Below are 25,032 nucleotides of genomic sequence, written 5' to 3'. Positions count from 1 at the left end.
AGTCTGTCATGGTTGTATTTTTAACTAGCATATAATTAATATTTCTAGTGTAATTTCTCGCTCCCTTAAAATCCATCAACAGATTCAGGAGAAAAAATGGCTACTTCAAGCATGTTCAGAGTTGAATGAGTTTTGTTAAGTAGCACTTAACAAGTACCAAATATTTGAACAGGAGAAATTGCTGCTATTCCTGTCAGTTCTTACAGTGCAGAGAGGTAGGAGCTAAGATTTGTGTTTCTCAAAGCAGTCATAAATGAGGTAGGGCTCTGAAGAGGGAGGTGGCAAGTCTGCAGATAATACAGAATGAGAAGGTGAAGGGGAAACAGCTGTTAGGCATTTCTTGCACCAGAGGCCTCACCTCATTAAAGGAATGAATAATAAGTATTGCTGTGATGGAGACACAAGGATAAAAGCCTATTTTTGATTACTTAGGTAGCTATTTATGGATAAAAGAGGAGAAATGAACAGGAATGCTGGCATCTTTCAGAAGTGACCTGAGTAGTTTGGCGTACCATTCTTGCAGTGACTTTGAAGCCCTGGCAGCAATCAAGTATGTTAAGTCAATACAATAAATGTCGGGCATTGACAAATTCTAATGCCTTCTGCTTTGATGCTATGCAGGTCATATACGAAATATATATTGACAGTATATGAGATACATATTGACAATTTTGTGCTGCCTACACATCTGACAGATAACCTTATATTGATGAGGTAAGCAAATACAGTCAGAACATGCAGTGCACTCCCAGCTTTTATGATGCTAAGATACGATCCTGCTGTAATCCACAGGACATGATAAATAAGCTTTTGCGATTGCCGAATTTATCTTGTGTGGAAGCAATGTTTGTGTAGTCGGAGCTGAATGTGTTACAATCACCCTAATGAGTGATGCAATGCTAAAACATACTTTTCTAATGTCATAATTCAGCTGTTTATAGTCAGGGATAAATCATAAACCAGCATAGTTTTTCTGCACTCAGATATGAATATAGGTCTGTTTTCTGGCCTACGTGGGATCCAGTCAGACCTAAAGGAAGCGGATATGTATCAGCTGGAGTACAGTCGCTGAGGAGTGGATATTTGGGCTTTGGTGCATGAAGATAGTGTTTCCTGTAAATGAATATTTCAAGTTTTGGTAAGTATCTAGAATGAAACTGCTTACCACATTATAGGTGATCTTTAAGATTATTAAACAGTTTAGGGGATTTAACAGGTGAGATGGAGATGTTTTCACCCTCAGATAACAGTCAGGTGAGGGGTTTGCAAAATGTAAGAAAGAAATTTTTTAGCAAAAACAAAGGGGCCAAATGACTACAGGCAGCTCTTTGAGATACACGAATAGTGCGTATTGAACAGGAAGGGGAAGCACTTGGAAAGAGGGTTTCCTAAAAATTGCTGAATGTGAATGTGTGATCCTTCTCTTGGGAAGCCACACGGAGCACGTGCCTTTCAGAGGGAAGGCAAAACCCCAGCCTTGCCTTTGGGACACAATTATGTCCTGGCAGTGGTTTTTGTCTGTCCACAATATAGATGTGTTTGCTTGAAAGATGCCTGCCCGATGGCAGCTCCTGCGTGGGAGGAGGTTGTTTATACCTGATTTTGCCTTTTCACGTGAGGTGCTACAGATGGGCAGGCTGGGGCTGTGTTTCTTATCCTTAAAAAGGAAGAATAATAGGTCATTGTCTGAGGAAACTGGAATTATCATAAAACATTGCCCAGTATAAACAAATGAGCAGAATAAGGACTGGGAGCCAAGAGTAGGCAGCTTGTGCCTACCTACTTATAAAATAAAATGTCACTGGCTCATGACTTTCTCAGGCAGCCAAAAGTCATTGTCTGGATTAAGAGCAGCTAATAAGCAAAAATTGCTTTCTGTTATAGGTGTCCTTCAGAGTATCAGTTAGATGCTGCTGAACTGCCTGCATCCTACTTCTGTTCTGCAGTGAACCTGAAGATCTTTTGTAATGAAATAGTGTCCTAAGATGTCAGGATTGCTGCAGTGTTTCAAGTGTCCTCAATTTGAGATTCATTCAGATTCAAGGGAGTTCTACTGTTGATTCTTCCTTTGTCAGCAGCATGCTGTTCTTCTGAGTTGGATTTCTTTTTTTTTTGGTGGGTGTTTTTGAACATTCAGAAATAAAGAATCAGAAGAATCCTGCTATCAGAAAGATGTTTCAAATACCTTTCCAGCCTCTTTTGGCCACTTAGTTAGCTGAAGCTGAACTTCTTGGACCTGAGAGAGCTCATTTCAGTACTCAAGCTCATTTTTGTAGTACTGTAGTACTTCTGGTGAGTATTTTTTCACTGTATTACAGTTTTTAGTCTATACTGTAAATACGGACTTAGAGGCTCCACTTGATGCTTTGTTACTTTTGTTGTTTGTTTGTTTGTACCTCTCCCCCACCAAACCATGTAACATAAAGGATTGCATCTGCAGTTTAAGAAAACCCAAATGATTCATTATTTCAGCGGGTGCAAAGCAGACGTCGTCTCATTGTTCAGCCAGGTGGAGGGCTGAGCCAAGGAGGAGTTGGCTGGCTTTCTGCTTTTTGCGCTGTTTATTTCTTTTGGAAAGTAGTCCCTATTTGTGCTCCTGTTGTAGCTTGGGGAGTATAACTCGGTAAGGGCCTAGAGAATCAGTGCAGGTAATAAGGTCTTGCAGGACAGAAAATAATTCTCCCTCACTCAGCAGAGGAAACCTTCTCCTCCTCCCTAGAGGGAAGGGGAGTCTGTCCTTCTGTTTCTTTTGAGAAATGCTCCTTCTTTCCTGTTTCTAGTCTTTTTGTTGAGAATTTCTTTCAAGAGGGTTACCACACCTTCTTGTTGCTTTTAGGTGGACTATTAGTATCTCATTCGGCCCATGTTTCCTGCCTCAGATCAGGTCCCAGAAACTACTTCCACCCTCCTGCCCACAAGGTTTTTAGCATCTAGACTATTTGCCAGCCTATTTCTTGGGTTGATGCTGAAGGCAGCTATTGAGAGATGCACTGCATTGTGCCGGACCACCAACACCCCTTCCTCTACCTTGCTACCTACACAGCAGGTAGGGAACCAGGGAACATGGGTTAGGATGGCAAAGTGCCAAAGAAGAAGAGGCCAAAAGCGAGATCCTGGGGAGTGGCAACTAAACAGAAATGGGTAAGCAAAGCTGTCTATAAACAGTGCAACTTTATTCCTAGAGAAGGCCAATGTGGCTCTAGCTTTTAGTGAGACAGGTGGGAAATAGTAGGCAATGGGGTACCTGGCAGCACCAGTCTTTTGGGACGCTTGTGGGGCTTGAGGCTGCTCTTGGGATGTTCCTGGACAGGAAGGGTTCATAGACAAAGCAGAAGAGGGTCAGTGAAGGGGAAGAAGGTGGAACAGGTAAAGAAGAGAACGAGGCAGAAGAAAAGTTAGACTGAGGAGGAAGTTGCAGTGGAGTTGCAAAGACCTGAGGGCAGGAATCCAGCAGCAAATCTGAAGGTTCAAAACCAGTTTGACTCATTAAATGGCACAAGGAGCATGTCATGGTATCATGTGAGCTTGCTGCACACTGAAGGACTTGGCAGTGGTGCAGCCCGCTCTGATCCGTGTGTCCCATTAGTGCCTGGAATGTATTAGGTACATGTATTAGGTACCTTCTCTAGAGAACTTTGCATTTCCTTTCATTCCTAAAAAATCGCATTTGTGTGTGCCAGGGTCACAACAGAAACCAAACAGTGGTACTTGGGGATGACAGTGAAGCTTATTAATTCAAAAGCACTGCCCTGATCCAAACAGAAATGCTAATGTAGGCAAACTTCGAGCAAAAACCTTTTGCAGACACCCATGATACCACTTTGGAAGTTGTAATTTCACCAAAAATAATTTGTTTATTCTGTGGTAAGATTATAAAAGGGCAGCCTTTTAAGTCCTAGGAACACCACTCTGCAGCTTAATTTCTTTTCTGCTACCTACTAATGGATAGGGTAGGGTTTGCGATAAGGGGATGAACTATTGGATTTAATTATTGGCACTTCATAGAATAAAAGGAGATGCCTGCTTAGCCAGGATATTGAACTTGTGCAGCTGAATTGATTCATAGTTAAGATGACTAGTTAAGTTACTGCCATGTGTTATTTAACGCCGTAATTCAGTTTGGTTAATTCCTTGCCAACGAGCAACAGGGCAAGCATGTTTTATTCCCTTGGAGAGTTGATTCCTACCTGCTGCAATTTGTGTCTCCATCTCACAAGTGTTAATGAGCTAGTCTGACTTAACACATCTAAAGCTTCAGTTGGGTTCCTTTGAGCAGTTACCCAAGCAAAGCTGTCATTTTGCCATACAGTAGAAAATCTGAACAAATAAACTGTTAATTTGATCACACTGCTGTGGCAGAAGTGCTACATATATTAAATTAGATTTAAAAGATGGTCCAGAAACCACATTTTGCTCTGTAAGCTACTTGCGGGACATCTTGTGAAAACTAGTTGACACATTGACAAGTTTCCTTACTGATGGCATCTTACTAGCTGATACATATATTACTATTTATCTGTTCCTTTTTCCCCCTTGAATTATATCTGATGAGTAAATGCTTATTACTGGTAAGGAAGTGGGTGGAGTTAGGGTGGAATCAAGAGTGGAAATTGTTACCATTGACAGTATCAGAGGTGGCATCCTTCAGAGGGCAGCAGCCTTCTCCAGGGGATGGTTTTGGCTCTGAGGATATGTGATATCCGTTTGTCTATTTAAGTTGGCTGGATTCTCGACTACAGATGAATAAATACTGTGCAAAAGGAAGCAGGTTGGCATTTTGAAGGAGCAAATATGGAAAAAAACAGAGGGTGTTCCAGTCTTGTGGAAGGCAAGATTTTGTTGGTCCTGCCGATTCTGTTTCTGGTGCTAGTTCTGTTGCCTTCGATGTTTAGAGTGTCGCTGGGGTTTTCTCATATCTATGTGAAAACTGTAATAAAAATGTTTGAGGTAAGTTCAGTATTGAGTTAAAAGGTATGTGTTTACTACAAGACATGCTTAATAAAATAGTTGGGATGTTTGATATAGATGGTGTAAAAGCAGAGTGACTTCTGTGAACTTTGGGAGTCTTGAATGTGCTTTTTATACCTTTTACTGATGCTGTAGCTCCTTCAAATGGGGCATTCGGTGATACCTAGTTATATGCTGGGCTGCAATCTAGCACTAACCTGATGTGTGCTCCTGTTAAAAAAGAGATTCCATTATATGGTTCTTTTGTAGGTAAGAATGTTTCACATGTATTAAATAGCAAATCTCACTAAAAGGATATATTTGTTTATGGGAGGTTGTAATTAACAAGAAAATGTATTTTAGAGGTACATAAGTTTTAATGGCTTTATTTGAACTATTTTAATTATGTAGTACTATTGAATACTGTTTGTGAAAAAAATGCCAACAGTATATGTCAGTCTTTTTTCATTTATAAATCTGGGTGATACAGCTGTCAGAAGCGCTGCTGTACAAGACTTGAGGAATCCAGACTGTCTTCTAAACATGTATCTTTTGCTGGAGATAAATACACAGGCCAAGGTTAAGATCCTGATTTTACCAATATTATTAGTGATACTAGTGATATGCATGGTCTTTATTAAGCCAGAATTGCGTTTATTTTTGAAATCCGACATTTCGTATCTGTAGGCGGCGAAAAGCAGGTCCTCCGATTTCATTGTCTTGAACAGAGAAGAACTTCACCTTACCTGTAGAATTCCATTTTTTTTTATGAGTATATTTTTGTAGCTGTTGCAGAAAATACATTATTACTGTTGTTATTATTAAACTACTGGAGCCATCTAGTTGTGCAGTAGAAAATATCCCTATCGGTGCGATACAGCTTGTAGCACGTCCATCTTATCCCCCTGGTTCTGCCATGTAGCTGTCTTGCATGTCTGCCCACACCTTCCATACTGGTTAAAACTCTCGCTCAGAGACCGTCTACAACTGTTTTTACATCATCTAGCATGGTAGCACTTGAGTCAAACTTCACGGCTTGCATGTATTTTTTGGATTTTCCTATTAATGGGTGTTGACTGGCTCTAAGTAATGTAGACTGTGAAGCAACTCTGAGTAATGTTGGCTTTCTTATGTGCTAGTTTTCTATCAGCTGGCAGTATGCTAATTACATTCTTGCTGGTAACCCGAAAGAGAGGCTTGTGGCACTTCTGAGAGCAGTTGATTTCATCAGGCTTTCTCACGTCAAACACAAACCCGAGGAGCTCGCTGGACAGCTTTGCAGTTGCGGTCTGCAGATAATACTGCAATTTTGGTAGTTTCTTATGTGTTTCCCTTCTTGAAAGGAAATTTGACCCACTGAGTGGGCATTTACTATCAGCAGGCAATTCTCCTGATGAACACATTAAATTTTTTTTTGTTGTCCATTCAGGTTGTCATTCATTCAGGTTGCAAGCAGGGTAATCTTGTGCTCCCAATATGGAGGAGTAATTTATTACAAAATATGTATATGCAATCAAATTAACTGTTCTGAGATCAGATGCAAACTTATATGCATAGTTGCCCAATTTGCAGCACCTAGTAAAGGACAGAGCACAACATAATGTGTTGTATTTCTGGTTGGTTCCAAGTGGTCTTTATTTCGTTTTCTTTTTCGATTTAAAGTTATTATCTAACCGTCCTGAAGGGAAGAAAAAAAATCCTGTTTTCATGTTCTGATTCATTGCAGCTGTTTTCTCCCAGGTTGTGATCAAAGTGCTCTCACTATGACACGAGAGTAGCTAAGAGATATCTTGCTTTGGCGGTGGATCAGGTTTTTCTGAAACTACTGCTTGAAATGCAGTTTGCTTTGAGCAGGCTTAGATGCTTATTTGCACCTTCTGGTCCAAAATTGTTCCTTGACACTGGTAATCTGGCCAAGTGTCAGCTTGTTTCTGGCCGGGATGCTATCTGGTTGCCCCAGATCTCACCCATTAGGAATGACACAAAGACTGTGTTTGGTTCCTGTGGCTAACCTGATTAGCAATATTTGATGTCTTGCTAGATAACTGTTTTTTAAAAAGTAATCTTACACCAGTACATGATTATGTGCTGCTGACTATATTTCAGGAATGTCACTGCTCTGGAAAGTATTTAACAAGTAGCTGATATTTCACCCAGGGAAAAAGAAAAACAAAAAACTATTGAAATTGTGACTGGATTCTCCATTGTCTGGTATTTGATTTAATCCCCTATGTAGTTTACCAAAAAGAGTAGAAAATGAGGACATTCTGATCTGAGAACACTTTATATTTCCTTCACATAGCTTTAAATGACCACACAACATGAGAGGCAGGGAGAATCTGTGTTTGATCAAATCCATACCTTATATCAACATGAGAGAAATAAAAGGATAGATATTAAAATCAAGGGGTTTAAGGTCCAAGGGCATTTCTCTGAAAGCTCTGTTTGCAAAGACAGAATATCTTTAGCCCTGTCTGAATTTCCTGGGAGCTCTAGGTCTCTTAAGACCAGGTTCAAGTTAGCAGGTCTTTCCTGAGCAGTGTGTAATGGTGGCCTACGGTGAGGGACGTCATTGTGTCCCTTCCGCAGGGTCTAGCACCGAGAACAGGACCCGCAACCAGCAAGCGAGAGGGAGTCTGTGTACGGCAAGACTTGAGTCTGTGTCCGTTGCCTCCCCTCCTCAGCTAGAGGAGTCTAGATGTTCGTTTCTTACCAAACGTGTTATTTCTGAAAACAGGACTCAAGACTGGAAAATCAGCTTTTTGTTTCTTTTTCAGGGTGGGTAGATGGTATAGCAATAAAAGATTTGCTAGTATGAAATAAATACTGTACCCTCTAAGTCCTGTGGGCAGCTAGGTAAGTGTGCCCTGCAGCTGTAGCCACGTTTCCCAATAATTTATTGTTAGGAATTTTATGAGATTCAAACTTCCTTGTGTAATTGGATTATGAATGCTTCTTCAGAAATAGCCGTGTATAGGGAGAGCATCACCCAGCTAATGTTGTGGATACTTCTTTGAGCTGATGTGTGGTGGATTTACCCAGGTCCAGAAATGGACTCAAGAACAGACTAAAAGTAGCCTGCCCTTACCAGTTCATCTTACTGTAATCTCAGGTAATATTTTGATAGAAACCGTATTTATGTAGAGCATTTTCTGAGAACTCTCCCTGTAAAACTCTTGAAATCTGGTGCCCTATTCCCAGTCTGGAGAGCGAGTCCTAAGAAGTGTTCAGCCTCCTGCATGGCGCAGTCAGCATTGCTTCACCCAGCTGCAGAGACTGTCTCAGGCTGCTCTCGTGCACACAAAGTGACTTCTGCTTCTGGACAATGGCTGTTGGGCTGTCTCAAACCTCTTCCAACTCTCATGTTTTGCTAAAGGGCTAAGAACCCCAAAAGTTCAGATCTGTCCCAGAGGAGAGTTTCGGGAAGGTTTGCAGGAGCTCATACAAAGGGCTCCTTTTAAGTACGCAGTTATTCTGAATTAGCCACTGCAACATAGAACAAAGAAATCATCCAAACACAGCACAAAGAAATCTGGACAAACAGCTGGAACCCTCCTGAACTGATTTATCTGCCCTCTGATGGGCAGCCAGGAGACTTCTGAATCCTTTCCACTATTTGAAAACACAGTGTTAGAGCTTGCACTTTCTCTGCAGACAAGCATGGGAGTATAAGTGAGTATTTTGTATTGTGTAGCTCTTAATGTTCATGTACTGTGAAGAGAAGTTTCAAACAGGTGAGCTGTTGTAAGGTGTCAAGCTTTCAATATTCAAGCTGGGGTTACCTGAGGGATGTTGGGACGTCTTGTGTCCTCATCCTTCAGAAATGGGAGGGAGGAAAGCGCAGTGCCTGGGTTTTCATTATTCAGTTGGCAAACTTAGGAATGAAGTTGCACCACTGAACAGTTAAATTTTGCTTTAGTTGCAACATCTGTGGTTTTGTAAGCTATTTAGAACATCCTTTCATTAGTGTCTCAGCCAAGACGAGTGTGATTGCTCTTTCTCAATACTGTGCAAAACAAAGGCAATCAGCAAGTCTTACTGTGTGTTTCAAAAACAGCTGAAATGTCAGAATGTCACCAAATACCGAAGAAGGTAAAAACTGCTCCACTGGGTTGGTCCAAAGTTTGCTCAAGGCTTATAGCTCTCTTTGAGAGGAATTGACTCAAATGCTTGACCCCACATAGCAGCAGGTGAACATATAGCAGTACTGCCAGGACATTGCTTGAGCTCCTGGTGCAAGATCCCTTGTTTCATATTTCATGATGATTTTCTTCCGTAGCTGGTAGACTATGCACAAAACCTAAGGATGTCCAAAAATCTGTTCTGGGTTGTGGGCTCATGCAAAATTGAAAGTCTGAAAGATGATGAAAATGACTTGAGATGGCTTCAATGGCTGTGCATGTCGGTAAGAGGGAAAGAGACAGTTTGGCAAGAGCTTGCTCTGGAACAGCAGGCTAGATCCTTTCCCCCTGTGAGTGGGAGGTCTTCTGGCAGCTGGAGATACTCGATGAGTTGGTAGTTGCTTTCTTAATCACAAGCAGAGCCCACACACAAGACTCCCGGTGCTGTTAGGGCAGACACCTTAAGATAAATATGAGAAGAGGTAGTATTGAAAAGTGATAATGCTTACATGTATTTACTACTCTATTTTGTGGCAACATAAAACCTTAAGAAATAGGTAATAGTATTTCAAATGGTCTTTTTATAAAGATTTGTGTGTTTGTAAGAGATGTTGTGATGTGCTGCATGTATTGTAGGAAAGTGTTTCTTTTTTTTTTTTTTTCTTGGTATATTCGAGTTTGCTAATTGAGTTCTGTGTTAGTTTGCAGAGGGGAGCAAATAGAGTTAGCTCAAAAAAAAAAAAAAAAAGTACAGGGAAGGGCAAATGCTCCTTACTGAAATGTCTCCCTGAAAAGCACTATTCAACAAGAAGTGTCCCCCTCCTCTCCTTTCTTCTCTTAACACAAACTGCGTGACTGTTCCGAGGCTGAGATAATCTCTGTTACTCTTTAAAAGACATTTTAAGGCCATTCCTAAATGCTTCTCATTCCAAGGACAGTATTTTGTTTCATTTACCTGAAGCTGACTAGGGAAGAGAGAGCTCTGGCCCTCATAGCGTCTTTCAGGTAGCTCAGTATCTGGTTTAAAACAAAAGCCTGCATGAGCTCTGAAACAAGTTTGAACCCAATAATTTTTCATGACAGGGGCAAAACGTAATCAATATAACAAATGAAAGGTGTTGTGCATGACAGCTGAATGTGAAAAATCAATGAAACCCTAAGCCAGGGTTTCACTAAAAAAGGCTCAGACAAGTCACAAAGGGATTTTACAGAATACCTGGCAATGACAAAATAAAAACCATCAACATTTGCTTTTCTTCTTTTGGGAACAGTGGGCCACCCTGCAGATTGAGAAGGGAGTAAAAAAGCAGAAGGCGCTGGCACTTGAAAATTTAATCTCCAATGGTAAGAGCTTTGCATGAAAGCAACACAGCAATATTCATCTGGTAAAGTGGCAACTGTTCTAGCATCCTGCCTAGGAAAGAGAGGACAGAAACATCAACTGGAGCTGATAAGTAAGAAAACCAGAATGGTCAGAATGAAGTTCAATGAGCAAAGCAATCAAAGAGACTAAGCATGTTATAAGCAAGATGCCTGTTCCTGGATCTTCTGCATAGCAGGCCTTACAGAGAGCAGTGTGGGGAAGAGAAAGACATGTCTGAAAATTGTTTGGGAAGCTGTCTCCCTTTTTATAGGGATTTTTTACTTGCTGACTCCATCAATTTTCTCTCTTCAGAGGGTTTGGTGGAGGAATGGATGTTTCTTTGCACCTGACACTTCTTTTCACAAGTTCTCTGTTCTTCTGATTACTCCTAGTATGTAAAAAGACTGAGTTTTAAGTAAAGTGGTTGCATCAGCCTTTGGATCACTGTTACAGTTTGAACTCTTCTCTAGGTATGGGGATAGAAGTAGAGTTTTGTTTTCCTACTGTTTTTCCCTTTTTTTTTTTTTTTTCCCACAGAGAAAGAGACTGGCTCAAAGTCTCATAATGATCCTTTTCCGTGTAGTGGCATTTTCAGTCATAGGAATCCAAGGCAGATTGTCCAATTTGTCAGCTGAATACTTTAGGATCTGATGATCCTAATAGCATCCTTCCTGATAGCGTTGTTTGTTTTACATTGTGCATATTTGTGGGGCAAATGTTGTCAACTTCATAATTTTTGGAAGTGACTCAAAAAGGAGAGAGGATGATGAGGAGGAAGGAAAACATATTGCAGGAAGGTGTAGTATAAGAAAGAATAAATGAGGAGAGCAACAATAAAATAAACACTGCCTTTTTGCATCACAACAAGAGCAGGTACCCATAATCTTGCCAGGGCAAGGTTGCCTGGTAAAGGATAATGAAGATAATGTGCTCAGGGTTAATTGGTAACCCCTCTGAATGCTTGTCTCTTCTTCAACGAGAGATGTGATACGGCACAGGATTAGAGACGCAACCTGTGGAGTTAACGGCTAGTCCCTAAACCAAACATACCAGTGCAGTTACTGCGAGTGCTTACAGAACTACTCCTAAAAAGAATGAGTATTTTCCTCTTTCTGGAAATTTGATTGTCCATTTTTCTGTGTGGAAGGAGGACTCATTTCCTCATGCAGGTGTTTCTTGTTTGCTTTTTACTATTAAGGGATCATCGAGAGGGAGGACACCTCTATGGAAGAGGAGATGGCTGGCCAGCGGCAAGGATGCTTCAACCTTGCTGATGTTTTGTATTTCTCCAAGAAGGGCTTGGAGGCTGTTGCAGATGACGAAGTCACGCGGCGGTTCTCCTCCGAGGAGCTGGTCTCCTGGAACCTCCTTAGCAGAACTAATGTCAACTTCCACCAGGTCAGCTGGCAACTGGCCTTTATGTGGATCACTGGGATCCTATTCCGCTACTGTCTCCTGTTGCCTCTTCGGTGAGTCAGATGCAATTAGCTGCAGTTTTTTGTTTGGTTTATTTTGTTCCTTCTTGCAAAAGATCAGCGATATGGTTTTGATTAGTGCAGAAATGAGAGTGTGGCATGACTTTTTGGCTCTGGTTTCTTTTATGGGAGAAAATATTTTAAAAAACATTACGGTGCATAAGGATATCTTAGGTCAGTACACTACTTAGTGAAATACATGTGCCTCTGTGTAACCTTAGACTGACCATTTAATGAGACAGCTTTCTGTGCAGAAATGTCATTAGTAAATACTGATATTTAATTTTCATAATTATGTGGTAACTTACTTACAGGATAGAAATATGTCCTGACATTTCTGGATGGATTTTTAAAAACAAAATGATGAGTCTCTGCTTTGTGTTTTGTAATATAATCTTACCTGCTTTAAAGAATCATGTAGCCAATATTTAGCCTCATATAACTTGGTGGATTCTTTACTACCTGATAGCCTGAGCTCAAGCTGTGATGCTTTTTGAAATACATGCTCCAGGCATACAGAAGGTTTTGGATTCAGTGCAGGATTAACTGAATGAAAATCTATGATTCCTGTTATCCCTTTGGACTTAATGGGTTTGTATTGCTAATTAGAAGCTACTAATGGAGGAGAGAAGCATACTAGAATGGATAAAGGGATTAAAAGATTTTTTTTTTTGCTGATCTCCTAGTTTGCTGCTTACCAGTAATTAAGAGGTTTATTTTACTTTGTAGCATCGGCTTGGCTTCTTTCAGTATCCTCTTCCTGGTTTCAGCAACCACAGTCGTAGGACAGTTTCCAAATGGCAGGTAAATGTGTGCTGAGAGCTCTTTACATTTCTCTTGCATTTCTTCAAGTAATTCAATTAGGGCATTAGAATATAATTCTGCCTGAGCTGAGAGGATTAATTGCGAAAGACTGTGGGGTGTTATTTCTCTGTTGTAAACTCACAGAGTACTGAAAGGTAACGGTATCTAAAAGCGAAGTGCAGGGCAAGGCAGGTAGATGCTGCTGGAGTAACCCAGAGAGATACTGCATTTTACAGTGGAAAATAGAGGATGCTCTTTGTCTCAGAACAGGGCAAGTAAATCCTGTCATGAGCAGCCAAGTATTAATGCTGTGAAGTTGTTAAGTTCTGCAAGTGCAAACAACTCGAATGTGATTTACCAGCTAAGTGTTTCTATATTTAATGAATGTTAATGAATGAATTAAAAGCAGTTTCTTCCAGAGGAAATCTGTAAATCAAAACCTGCTTGAATTCCCTCTGCTTTGAATCTGATTTTATAATAAACCTGAACAGAGGAATGGAGTCAACAATATCTTTGATAATGAGTTAGTGTGCCCTGTCAGGCACAACTATTGTAATAAGTCATCTTGGAGGGTACGTTTTGCTAAACAAACAAACAAAAACTGTTGGGATAAGTTGGGAGGTTTCCATGACACTGTGCTCTGAGCGACTACAGAGAACTGGAAAGGGATGCAGGGTTTTATTTCTTCCAGGGTTAAATGCTGGCTGAGCAACCAGGTCCAGATGACGAGTGCCGCGCTGGGGGTGCGATGCCTGAGCGGGGCCGTCCATTTCCACAACAGGTGAGTGGTGCCAGCCTAGACTCAGCTCCGCGTTGTTCCTTCAAGTGCTCTCTGTGGGCCTGAGCATCTCCAGTTGCAGAGGGGGATTTTTATTCCATAATTACATAAGTAGTTTGATGGATGAAATTAGATTCAAGAATTTAGATAATCTAAACCCTGTCTTCCTTTCTCTCAAGGCATTTTGATACCACTACTGTGTTTTCAGTGGTGTATTCACGGGGTATACAAAGGTGAAATAATGCTCTATACTTATTTAAATTTAAACTCAGACGTTCTTCTCAGAACCTACAATGGTTTTATTAGCTGGCTTCACTAAATAATCCTTCATGTTCTTTCTCAAAGTACATTGTAGATGGTATTTCAGTAAAATCTTCTAATAACTTGCTTAGTTACTGCAATTATGGAGATATGTAGTGTAAGCTCGTGTGTTTTGTTTGCGTGTTTTTCTTTAGAAGACAACAAAAATCATGCTCTAGTATGTTTGAACTCAGAGTTTCAGTATCTGAGTGGTCTTTGATATATGCCTCTCCGAATGGTAACGTATGGAACTAAAATGTCTTCTGCAGAGAAATTGCATATGAGGAGCTATGAGGAAACTAATATACAGAAATAAGGAATTTACTGAAATGCCCAAACTAGTGAATTCTGAAGGGTACTTTAAAGAATGAGGCAAGAGATGAGGAGTTACCTACTGTACTGCCACAAGTGCTAACTTGTGTGTTAGTAATATTCCTATTTTAGAAATATTTTGCATTCTTCTGCTTCCTAGGGATCTACAGATATGCTACATGTGTGAAATGCCTCTATGGCTGAGAGTTTCTGTGACTGGTGTGCATTAGCTAGGTGGATTTCTTGGTGGGCCCGGAGGCTGGAGGATAAACACCATGTAATTGCTTGTACGGTTGTCATTGCAGGGAAAACCGACCACAGAAAGGAGGCATCTGCGTAGCCAACCACACGTCTCCATTGGATGTTCTAATCCTGGCTAGTGATGGATGCTATTCTTTGGTATGAACAAGAGAATCAGTAAATATTGGCAGTGTTGAGATGCCCACAGATACTGTGGTGGATGAGGTCATATGCTTATTGGTAGAGAAATTAGGGTATGAGAGAGGGAGTGAGATTCAGATTCCCGCTTTCCGGACTGCAGAGTGATGAACACAGGTAGTTGTGGACACAGTTTTGACCGAGAGCACCAGGATCAAGTGTGAACGGGCTCAGAAATACATCGTCTTTCAGAACTTTCTCTTTTAAATGTGTGCATGTTTTTGCATAGTAACCAGCTTGTTTTGGGCTTGCAGGTTGGCCAGGTACACGGAGGGCTCCTGGGACTCATTCAGAAATCTTGCATGAAAACCACTCATCACGTTTTGTTTGAACGTTCAGAAATGAAAGACCGTCACCTGGTGAGAAAAAAGTAAGGTAGCGAGGTGTTAATTGTCCTGTGAGGTTTAGAAACTGTGAGCCATAAGTGTGAATTCAGAATGTTCTATCTCTGCATCTCTTCTTGCTGAGCGCCTGTAGGTTGTCATCAGCGTTAAGTTCTGTAACTGCCCCATCACTTTTGGAGCAAGATGTAACAATCTCCTTCCGGACTCCTGACTGTTTGCCCTGTAGCCTCTGGGAATTCCTGCATTTCTGTGATCACTCTGCCTGCCTCAAATTCAAGGCTCATGACTCCGGATGGCAGGACAGGAATTGAAGTTTTGTCAGCATATTTAAATTGTAATTGTCAATTGTTTCCAGCCATTGTTCATCTTCATGAAGGAGAATGAGGTGCAGCAAGTGTCAAGCAAGTGTCTGTGGCAGAAAAGGAACCTGGAGAGAAACTGCACACTCTTGATTCTTAGGAAAGAGGATATATGTCTTGGAAGGCTAATTTTGTGTGTCAATAAGTGTCCTCTATAACAGTAGTAATATATTTATTTGTAAACGATGCACGAAATGTAGTAAAATACTGTTAGAATTCTTATCTAGATGAAGAGAATCATTAGGTATAGATGAAACTGAGGCTAAGAAGCTGGAAGACGTGAAATCTTGAAACATGGAACACTGCTTGCTCTGCTTTAGGCAAAAGAAAAATTTGACTATTTTCATAGCTGGAGCCTGTCAGAAATAATCAGGAAGCAATTTGTGTGTGTCTCAAGTCTCACTTTTAACTGTTAAAATGTTTGAAATAGAAGGATAGCTATTCACTTTTGCAGAAAAGCTCCCAGATTAAGAACTGCAACAGTTCTTACACTGGTAGCGACTAGTGACTGGCAGAGAGCAGTTGGGCTGTGGCTTTTTCTTGTTGTATTTAAGCGATTGCATATGTTTAGATTAATGGCTGAGTATGAATGAGAGGGTTGTCTGTGAAAGTGGAGTTTACACTTAAATTTTATTTTTCCTTCCACAGAATTAGAGAACATATTGCAGATAAAACCAAATTACCCATTTTAATTTTTCCAGAAGGTAAGAAAAACTATGCTGATTTTACCACTGTGTTCACTTCTTGTTATCGTGCAGTTTCTTACACCTGACCTTTACAATGAAGGGCATTTTTTTAATTTTTTTTTTTATTCTGTAGAATTAATTAGATTTTTTGGGATATTAGAAGTCAGAATCCATTATTTCACAACAGTTTTATGACAATATATTTGGTTTGGTTAGCATAATAGAAGAGGGAAACAAAGTCTGGGCTTTATCCTCCAGTAATCAAAGTCTCCTTAAGGAAAATTCTGCTTGATTTGTTGATGCTTTTATTGGAATGGATAAACTCATCACCTGTTTTAATTCTGGCCAGGTACCTGCATAAATAACACTTCAGTCATGATGTTTAAGAAGGGAAGCTTTGAGGTGGGAGGGACTATCCATCCAGTAGCAATCAAGGTAATGGATCTCCCATTCCCAAGTTTCTTTGCTCTTTTTTGTCCTTGGGTTCCTGACTCTCTCTTCACTTCTCTTCATGAAGGAATAGGACTAAAAATCGATTATGTTTTTGGCATTTCCAGAGCTTTCTGAGTAGCTTTAGTGGAGCCTCTACCTCTGAATATATTAGTGTTTTTTATTTTATTTTTTTTTCCTGCAGCTATGATGTTGTCTAATCTCATGGAAACAGTTGCAGGTATTGTGAGCATTACCAAGCAAACCTTGTAGTCAGTATATCTGCAGGTATAGATATTATTACAAGTTTTTACTTTTTTTTTGAGTGGATGTATCTGGATATAGTTGAGATTTGTTTCTATGGGACTGTCATGGTTTGGGCTCTTAGGTTATTTTAAAAGGTTAATTTTTATTAACTTTTATTAAAAGTGAAAACATGGAGCTTCAGCCAGCACTTATTGCTACTTTTAGGAGGTGTGATTATATCTGCCTTTTTTAGATTATATTTAAGAGGTTGAGCTGTGACTTCATGGCCAAAAAGAGCAACCTATGTGATTTAACCCAGGTGCAGCTGTAGAGCGTATGTAGTCGAGGATGGACTCCTGTCTTGCATATACTAGGGTTTTTTTGTGCCTCTCTACTGTCAAGTTTCAAAATTGATACTGTGAACTCCTTTTTTGAGTATGCTTTTGCTTTTTCATCTTTGAAGTGATTCTCTAATCTCAGGCTGATCTCCGCTGTTACTTCTGTGTATACATCATATACATCTCTGCATACGGCTTATATAGGAGATCATACCCTTCAGCTTCTTGCTCCTGTGTTCCAGTATGACCCTCGCTTTGGAGATCCCTTCTGGAACAGCATGAAATACTCCACGATGACTTATGTTTTCAAACTGCTCACCAGTTGGGCTATTGTCTGCAATGTGTGGTACCTGCCACCAATGGTCAAGGAGGTACTTGTGCTTATGTATGTTTTGGAGATGCTTCTAACTGTTTTCTGGGAAAAGTTTCAAGGAAGAGTCTTGGGAAGGGGCAATATACTGGCATTATGTTTTTGATTTTTCATTACAACCTTGTGGACAAAAGGCAGAAATGACACTGTGATCTTAAAATTAAGCCAAGCTTGGAAATGAGAAAGTGCAGCATGCTAAGACAGTGGAAACAGCCCAAATGTAGCCCTGCCTCCACAAGGGAGAGGTTTCCTTGGAGCACCCTTGGAGTAAATAAAGCTTGAGTCGGGGAGAGCTATACACTTTCTGTACTGTTTATCTGTGCAAGTTGGTATCCCCAACTTGTAGTTGGGCAGTTCAGGAGTATTCACTGTTCCTACCTGCTTGCTGCAGCTAACATTGCAAAGGCAGAAAAGCTCTGGAAGAGGAGCTAGGATTGTCTCTCTAGCTTGTGTCTTGTCAGAATTCTTGGTTTGCCTAAGGCCATAACCTTTATAGCTGCCTGGTTTATACAGCACCCATCTTTTTAGAAATTGGAAAAGAACTGACCTTAATTTTAATAGACTTGCGCAGGTATAGCAGTAGTAAAGACAGATTTTTGGCCCTGAAGTTTGTTATTTTAAATAAAGGTGCACTATGTCGTCTTTTCCTATGGATGTCAGTGTCTAGGCTGAATCTGCAGGGCTGGGAGGTTTTCTGCCTGTAAACTGAGGATATTAGATGAGGTAATCAGAGTGGCAGAACATCCCACTTCTAGTTCTGAATGGTGGCAAACCTCATGGACTCGCCAGGTTCTCCAAAAACCACAGGTCAAATTCGGGCCTGCCATAAACCTCAGTCCCTGCTCCCTAGCAATGAGTACCTCTTAAAGTAAGGTACAGAGAACATGTTAAACCTGTAAAGCAAATCATTTCTGTCTCTTTCAGGAAGAAGAAGATGCTGTTCACTTTGCTAACAGAGTCAAGGCTGTCATCGCTGCTCAGGGAGGGATGTCTGTACTTCCTTGGTAAAAAGCAACACCTTTTAAATGGGGTTTGAAACGTGGTTAGGTGTTCTGTAATCTGGAAGTTTGCACTACAAGCCTGGAATCTTTTGAAGTTTCTTCTAAATTTGCTTTGCTTTGGTTGTAGTCCACTACCCTTACTGACTTTGAGAGAGGATTTTCTTATTCCCCGAACAATTCCTCTAAAAAAAGGGCAACTAACACAGTTTAGAAAGAGGAACAAATTTGTCAGAATGTGGATCAGGCAGAATTTGAACATCAGGTAGAATTTGAAGAGAATTAAAAGAAAGGCATTGTTTATATTTTGTAATAAATCTTGGCTGTAAACATCATAAAGCAGTGTGCTGAAAAAGTTGATGTTTAAGGTGAAGGTTGCTTTGACTATAAATTTAAATATTGTAAACTTTATCTATCTTTACCATGAAATAAACTCAAGGATGTTTTTTAATCTGTATCTTCCAGGGATGGAGGACTGAAAAGGAAAAAGGTCAAAGAGTCTTTCAAGGAGGAGCAACAGAAAAAATACTGCCAGATAGTAGTAGAAAATGGAGCAGTGGGAAATGTCTGTTGAATGGTGTTTATTTTACATCTTTCTTTTTTTTTCCCCCAATGATTTATCCAGAAATAGAGCTATATTTTATATATTAAATCCCCATCTTTATGAACTGTCCTTGTAAGATAGGTTGCATATGACATAAGAAGTGTTGTGTTTTAAGTAAGAATGTATGTTTATAAATAGGAAGATTTATAATATATTTTTTTATTTCTCTCCAGTGTTGAGTAAGAACTCCCTGCAATAAAATTAGTAAGAGTGGCTAGAACACCAATTCTCTGATCCTTTGAGTTATCTTGAAAACTTAGATATTAACTTTTCAGCTCTTCATAAAACATCTCCATTCTCCCAGCCTACAGTAACAATTTGTTTTAGCAGTTTTGCTGTGAGTCAGAGGCACTGAGGTACATTAGAGATAAAATCTGCTGATGTCAGAAGCCATTGAGGAGTTCACCAAAATATATTTTTGGAGCTGGAAATTGGAGATGAAGCTTTGGCGGTCTTGGGAAAAGGAGCAATTGCAGACCTTGCTCGTCCCATTACAAGACAAGGGGTTGCAAGGCAGGAAGTGCTCCGAGGGTTCTTGCTGAAAAGCAGAAGAGCAGCAGACATAAAAGCATGTCCCAGATTCCTAGTTTTGTCACTGGGATAAACTAGTCTGAAGAAAGGACAATATGATAGAAAAATGCACCATATTTTTGCATTATGTCTTGAGTTCTGGATTTGCTGTATCTCTTTCTATATCTGCTTTTATGCGTTGCATGAATTAAAGAGAACTATGTCATGCCCTCTGTTAACATCTGTGGGACTTATTTATGGCTAGCTGCCTTCTTGTGTCATCGCTGGTTGTGAAAGCTGTTGATTGCTCTCTGGTGAGCCCGCCCTGCACAATTAATTCATGTGAGTAAGGCATGTCAGATGTAAATATTCCAGACACCTTTAGCATTTCCTTGTATAAAATGTTTGCTTTCCCTTTGAGTAGCTCTCACTAGGAAGAATCTGTCTTTTTTAATGATCTGAATGTCACTAATGAAGCGCACACAAATAGACATTACTTTGCTCTGCCCAAATTGCTGGAAGACAGATCAGGCGGTGAGGACAGTTAATGAGGTTTGCATTACCACAGCCCGTTGATTGAGTCTTGCTGGAGATGGAAGATCTGGCACGGCAAGCTGTGTGGACAGCACTGCACAAATAGAGACTCAAAAACTGCCCAGCCCTGGAGAGTTCAGAGTTTAATTATACAAAGCTAATATGGAGTGGAGGGGCTAACAGAGAGGTAGTAGCTTCCTCAAGGCTGCACCGCACAGAAATAGAGAACCGAGCTGCAGTGCATCTGGGCCTGGCCCAGTGTGTCATCCCCAAGTTTAGTTTTTGCAAATACATGGATTCTCTCAGTCGGTCAGTTGGCCCAAGCTTTGATATTTTGGGTAGACAGTACCAGAAAGTGCCTTTTGAAAAAGCCATTAGCCACCCAGCTAGAAAGAGTGCTAACACTAAGACTGCTGGGTAGGTTAGACTGGGTCTAATGTGCTTCTTTCTTCAGGCCAGAGCTTCTGAAGCAGTCTTCCAAAAGCAACTTTCTGGCTGTTTGCATTATCATTACATAGACCTGCCTGGAATCAGAACTTCCAGGATGATTTATGCTTTGACCCCCTTTATACTAGATGTGCTGACTGAAATGGCTTGAGCATCCGTCTTCTACTTCTGGGTCCTGAGTTCTGGTTTAGAAAGAGGTTATTTTAACATTACAGCTATCATATTGAAAATATATTGCACTGCTTTGCTAAAAGGGCTAGGTAGCCTGAAACTGCTTTTAATCGTCCACTGTTGAAGTAATGTAAGGTGGATTTGATATAGATGATTGTCCTGGACATCTCCGTGTCACCTTGATAAACATGTTCTTTAAATTTTCAGAGGCCCAGGAATTTTAACTGAACCAAATATCGGAAGGGATCAAAAGTTCAGAGCTTTCCATAGAGTGTTCAGAAAAATAAATCACATTACAGACTGGTAGCTATGTGTAAAAACAAACAAACAAAACTGTTATGGAGATACATACATATATTGATATGTGATAGCTATAAGATGTGCTGATAAGCAACTTAATGACTCTTGCACTCCATGAGAACTGAGTCAGAGTTGATTAAAATATCTATTGATGTCCCAGAAATGTGCTTTATAGCCAAGGCAATGATTGCCATCTAGTGGCACCTAGTTATTGCTGGAGAAGTGTCCCACCTACAGTTCGCTCAACATTTCATTTAATGCAGAATCATCCTAAATACTGACAAATGAATGATGTATTTTTTTCTAGATTTCCAGGAAAATATGTTAAGTACTCCCTGCTGAATAGCCTGAAGGAAGCTACATGCTATTGTGAGTCCATGTCTCTGCCTGTAACCTGTGGGATCTGGTACCGCTCCCCTAAAAAACAACTGCCAGCTGGCGCTCGCTTTGGGTGCAGGTTAGGTCATCTTGGCGCTGTGACAAACCAAAAGCAGAGATGGTTCTGTGCTCTACCTACTTACAAATCAGCTGCAGGTCTGACCTGGTTCTTGTCTGTGTTTTAATATTCAACAGAGGTGGGTTGCAAGCCTGGCATGTTCCTGGAGGCCATGTGTCACTTGTTGTTTGCTATCATTAGTTCTTGTAGCCAGCTCCTTAGCTTCCCCAGTACATTGATGCTCTTTGCTCCTGTTTTGGGAATGGGGATGTTTCTGGATGAAATAGTGTTTTGAGCATGATGTTGGGGAGATGCTCCGAACTTGCAGTTCCTTGGGCTGTAGTGGAAACAGTGACCAGTTGAAGGCTGGGTAATCAGGGCTGGCATTTACTCAAACTCTTCCTTGTAAGCTTGCCACAAATGGAAAGGAGGGAATCCATCTGGGCAGCTTTCACCTGATGCTTATTTTAGCCTGAAGGTGCACGTCTGGAGGCAGTAGTTTGAGGCCTAATGTGGAGCTGGACAAAGCAGATAGTTTGCAGATCTTTACAGACAGGCCTGCTGTTTTCTGGCCTCTCTGGAGGATTTGCTTTGGGAAGTGACTGTGCTGTGAGGAAATAACAGTTTGCTCATGCTCTTTGGAGCATGTGTCCCAACTTTTATGTGGGCCACTGGAGGTGACCAGGGAGGGGTTTATTTAGTTTTAGACAAGGCAGCTTAGAATTTCTTGAGCACATTAGAGAAGCAAAGCCATTCCAGGTTTTATTTATTTAGTTTTCCTTTGTTAAAGCCATGAAGGATTTGAGCTTCGTGGCCAGTTCTCTGCTGCCCTCCTCCTCCTTGGTTTATTATTCTGTTAAACGATGGTTCTTCAATTAGCGAGCGGACTCCTTTGTGAGTGGGGTTCACTGTGATCAATGGTCATCAAGGCTAGCATTTAGTATACCCAATCAATGATATTCTCTGTAATGGCCCTGGTATTGACTGATTTCTAATTTTACAGTATGTTGAGCCCTGTTGAACTCTTTTAATATGATAATTGCTTTACTAATCAGTAGTCGTGATTTGTGTGCAAATGTGGATTATTGACAGCAGTGGATATACCTTGGTACTTGTGTTTAGCTATAAGGAGTGTCCTCCTTATATGTGGTGAAACAGGAACCATATCCATGAATATGAAATATATAATATTGTCTACAATATTATTCTTTTTGCATATGAGACTTTCTTAAAATATAATCTTATTAGATAATGCATAAAGAAATATTTCTTTTTATATGGGATAGCTACTAAATAGTCATTTATAACCTTATTAATAGACATCACCCATTAAACAGTAGATTTCATAGCAAGTAATAAAAATATTCACTAATTTTCACCTAAAATAGTAAGTGTGTATTATCAATTATATAATAGATTACAAAAAAAAAAAAAAAAAAAAAGCTCATCATGTATGGCTAAAGGCCATCTTCAATACCCAGAGAATGTATAACTTTACAAGAGACACATGAGATATAAGCATAAGTTATACATAAAAATATATCCATTTCTGCATGGTGCTATGCCGTTGCTCAAACCCCGGCGGCTCTGCCCTGCCCTCGCTGCCCCGTTACACGGGACACGGGGTTCTGCGGGGTGCATTTTTGGGTTGGCATCGGGCAATCTGGGCTGCGCGGTGCTCTCGCTGTGGGGCCAGGAGGTGGCAGCGCTGCGCCCGGCTCGAAGCCTGCCGTGAGGTACGGGCTCGTTTGGGAAGCATATCCTTGATAGGTATGTTTTTCAAGTAAGTTAAGTTATTGGACAGCAGCATAGTTTGTCCTTTCCTGATGTGGAAGGTAGTATCCACATCAGCTGCCATTCTGATTACTTAGAATCGCTCCCCCAACCACAAAATCCCTGTTGTGATGGAGCCTCAGGAGTCTTTAAGCGTAGATGCTTTAAAGTGCATAAAGGGGGGATTATTGCTAAATTGCATTTTGATGCCTTTCTGGTATTACAGAGCTAAGCTTTAAGTATGTGCCTCAATATTTTGTGGTATTAAGGCCAGCATATTTAGCAGCTGGCAGGATCAAGCCAGATGCAGCCCACTGCAAAATGTTTGAGTGCACTGCTTGCTGGAAAGGTCCTCAAATGCTGTCTTCAGGCTGACAGGGAGCCTCAGCTGTTCCATGCCAAGCAATAAGGTTGTGCTGTAGATGGTAGCCAGATTTTCAAAAAGTCTGAGTTTTGGCTTTCTAAATTAAGAGTGGTACTGCTTGACACCCATGAAAATTAGCCCTTTTGATCCTACTCATGTGACCCTTGCAAATTAGAGAAGCATTTACTGACCTGGAGAAGGTATGACAGCAGTTTGACTCTGCAGCCCTCTTATGATTTATTCAGCCAGGATGAGGAGCTGTCTGTGCCAAAGATGATATCATGATTTACTCAAAATAGAACAACTCCAAAAGAAGGAACTGAAGCAAAAGCTCTGACCTGGATTACCTGGGAGTCTGTTAGTGAAGACAGGAGGAGACTGTGTTTAAGCTCCTATTGCAAACTGGGGTGCTTCAGGGTAACCTCTGTCCCATACTCTCTGTAGGGGGGGGGGGGAGAGAAAGTAACTGTAAAGAGAAACGAGGCTTGGGGCTTTGAATGGGGTTTTAATGGTAAGTGGAGCGCTGAGCTTCCAGAAACCTAAATCCCTTTGTGGAAGTTTTCCTGAGGCAGGGGAAGCTGATGGCAGGGGCTGCTGATGAAGCGGGGCACGCGTCCCACCCTGCCCCACACTGCACAGGACTGCAGCTCGGAAAATAAACACCACTAGGCTTAAAGGCAATGTAAAAGCAAGGTAAAAACAAGCCTGGTGGTTGGGGCTCGTGTATTTTTGGCGTAATTTGAGCAAGAGGTCAGTGACAGCAGAGCTGGAGACTAAAATTCCCCTTGGGTTGCAGGATGCAAAGCGAAGCTGAAAACATCTGACTGTGTATTGAGTGCATCAGTTTTTACAGTATACAGCAAATGCAGCGGCGGAGGAGAAGCATAACCTGCCTGCAGTCAAAAGAGAGATGAAGGGGTGAGGAATGGCACTGAGTGGTTTCCTGGCTATCTGCCACTCTGGAATGGCAGGAGATAAAAGCCAACACTGGGATAACTATGATATATCTGACCATATTTATTTTCAATAAAATACTGCTATTTGCATGAGATTAAACTCTCTAATTTTCTGAAGCTGCCTAGCTGTAGTGACAGGAGACAAATGAAAAGCCACTTTTTTATTAGATCTGCCCTCCTAGAAATCAATAATGTATACAATAAGTTAGAAAATGAAGCGCATGAGTGCTAAACGAAGGAGCGCTTTCCAGACACTCTTCCTGAATTGGTTTAGTGGCCATTCCTTATTCCTGGAAGCCAAGTTCACAGCTATACTTGGTGGAACGAAAACTCCGTAGACATCGATATTTAAATAGAATAAAATAACAATAGCCAAAAGAAGATCAAAATAGATTACTGAGAAATGCCACCAGCGTGGCATGGCTAATGAGAATTTTACATGTGTTTCTTAGTCTTTGGTCCAATCCAACTGTCAAAATCATGCATTATATGTCCTACAAAACTCCCTTTTTCAGGCAATGAATGTAAATACATTTTCATTAAAGCTATAATAATATATAACAGTCTTTGCCAATCAAGTATTAGGACTCTTGTTAATTTCCCAGCAAATTAAATAGAAAACATCTTTT

At 40.7% G+C, this 25,032-nt stretch overlaps 1 protein-coding gene across 1 annotated transcript; it reads left to right on the top strand.

The window, feature by feature from the left end:
• Nucleotides 1-12,641: 12,641 nt before the first annotated feature.
• On the top strand, nucleotides 12,642-18,882 carry LOC104566403 (glycerol-3-phosphate acyltransferase 3). Its single transcript, XM_010213178.2, has 9 exons — nucleotides 12,642-12,710; nucleotides 13,402-13,491; nucleotides 14,406-14,499; nucleotides 14,793-14,908; nucleotides 15,890-15,945; nucleotides 16,277-16,362; nucleotides 17,183-17,311; nucleotides 18,235-18,314; nucleotides 18,774-18,882. Exons 2-9 carry the CDS (start codon nucleotides 13,433-13,435, stop codon nucleotides 18,880-18,882), a joined length of 729 nt encoding a protein of 242 aa, XP_010211480.2. The 5' UTR covers nucleotides 12,642-12,710; nucleotides 13,402-13,432.
• Nucleotides 18,883-25,032: the final 6,150 nt, after the last annotated feature.

The sequence above is a fragment of the Tinamus guttatus genome, unplaced genomic scaffold (assembly GCF_059628265.1).
Source record: "Tinamus guttatus ecotype Peru unplaced genomic scaffold, ASM5962826v1 Tinamus_guttatus_pri_ptg000423l, whole genome shotgun sequence".
Taxonomy (NCBI): Eukaryota; Metazoa; Chordata; class Aves; order Tinamiformes; family Tinamidae; genus Tinamus; species Tinamus guttatus.
Note: the sequence above shows the minus strand (reverse complement) of the source record. Positions and strands in the feature narration are given on the sequence as shown.

Excerpts from the sequence above, each read along its gene's own strand:
- LOC104566403 (XM_010213178.2), top strand. The coding sequence starts at position 13,433 with ATGACGAGTGCCGCGCTGGGGGTGCGATGCCTGAGCGGGGCCGTCCAT. Across the intron at positions 13,492-14,405 it reads GCCGTCCATTTCCACAACAG|GGAAAACCGACCACAGAAAG; the intron begins GTGAGTGGTGCC and ends TTGTCATTGCAG. Across the intron at positions 16,363-17,182 it reads TCCATCCAGTAGCAATCAAG|TATGACCCTCGCTTTGGAGA; the intron begins GTAATGGATCTC and ends CCTGTGTTCCAG.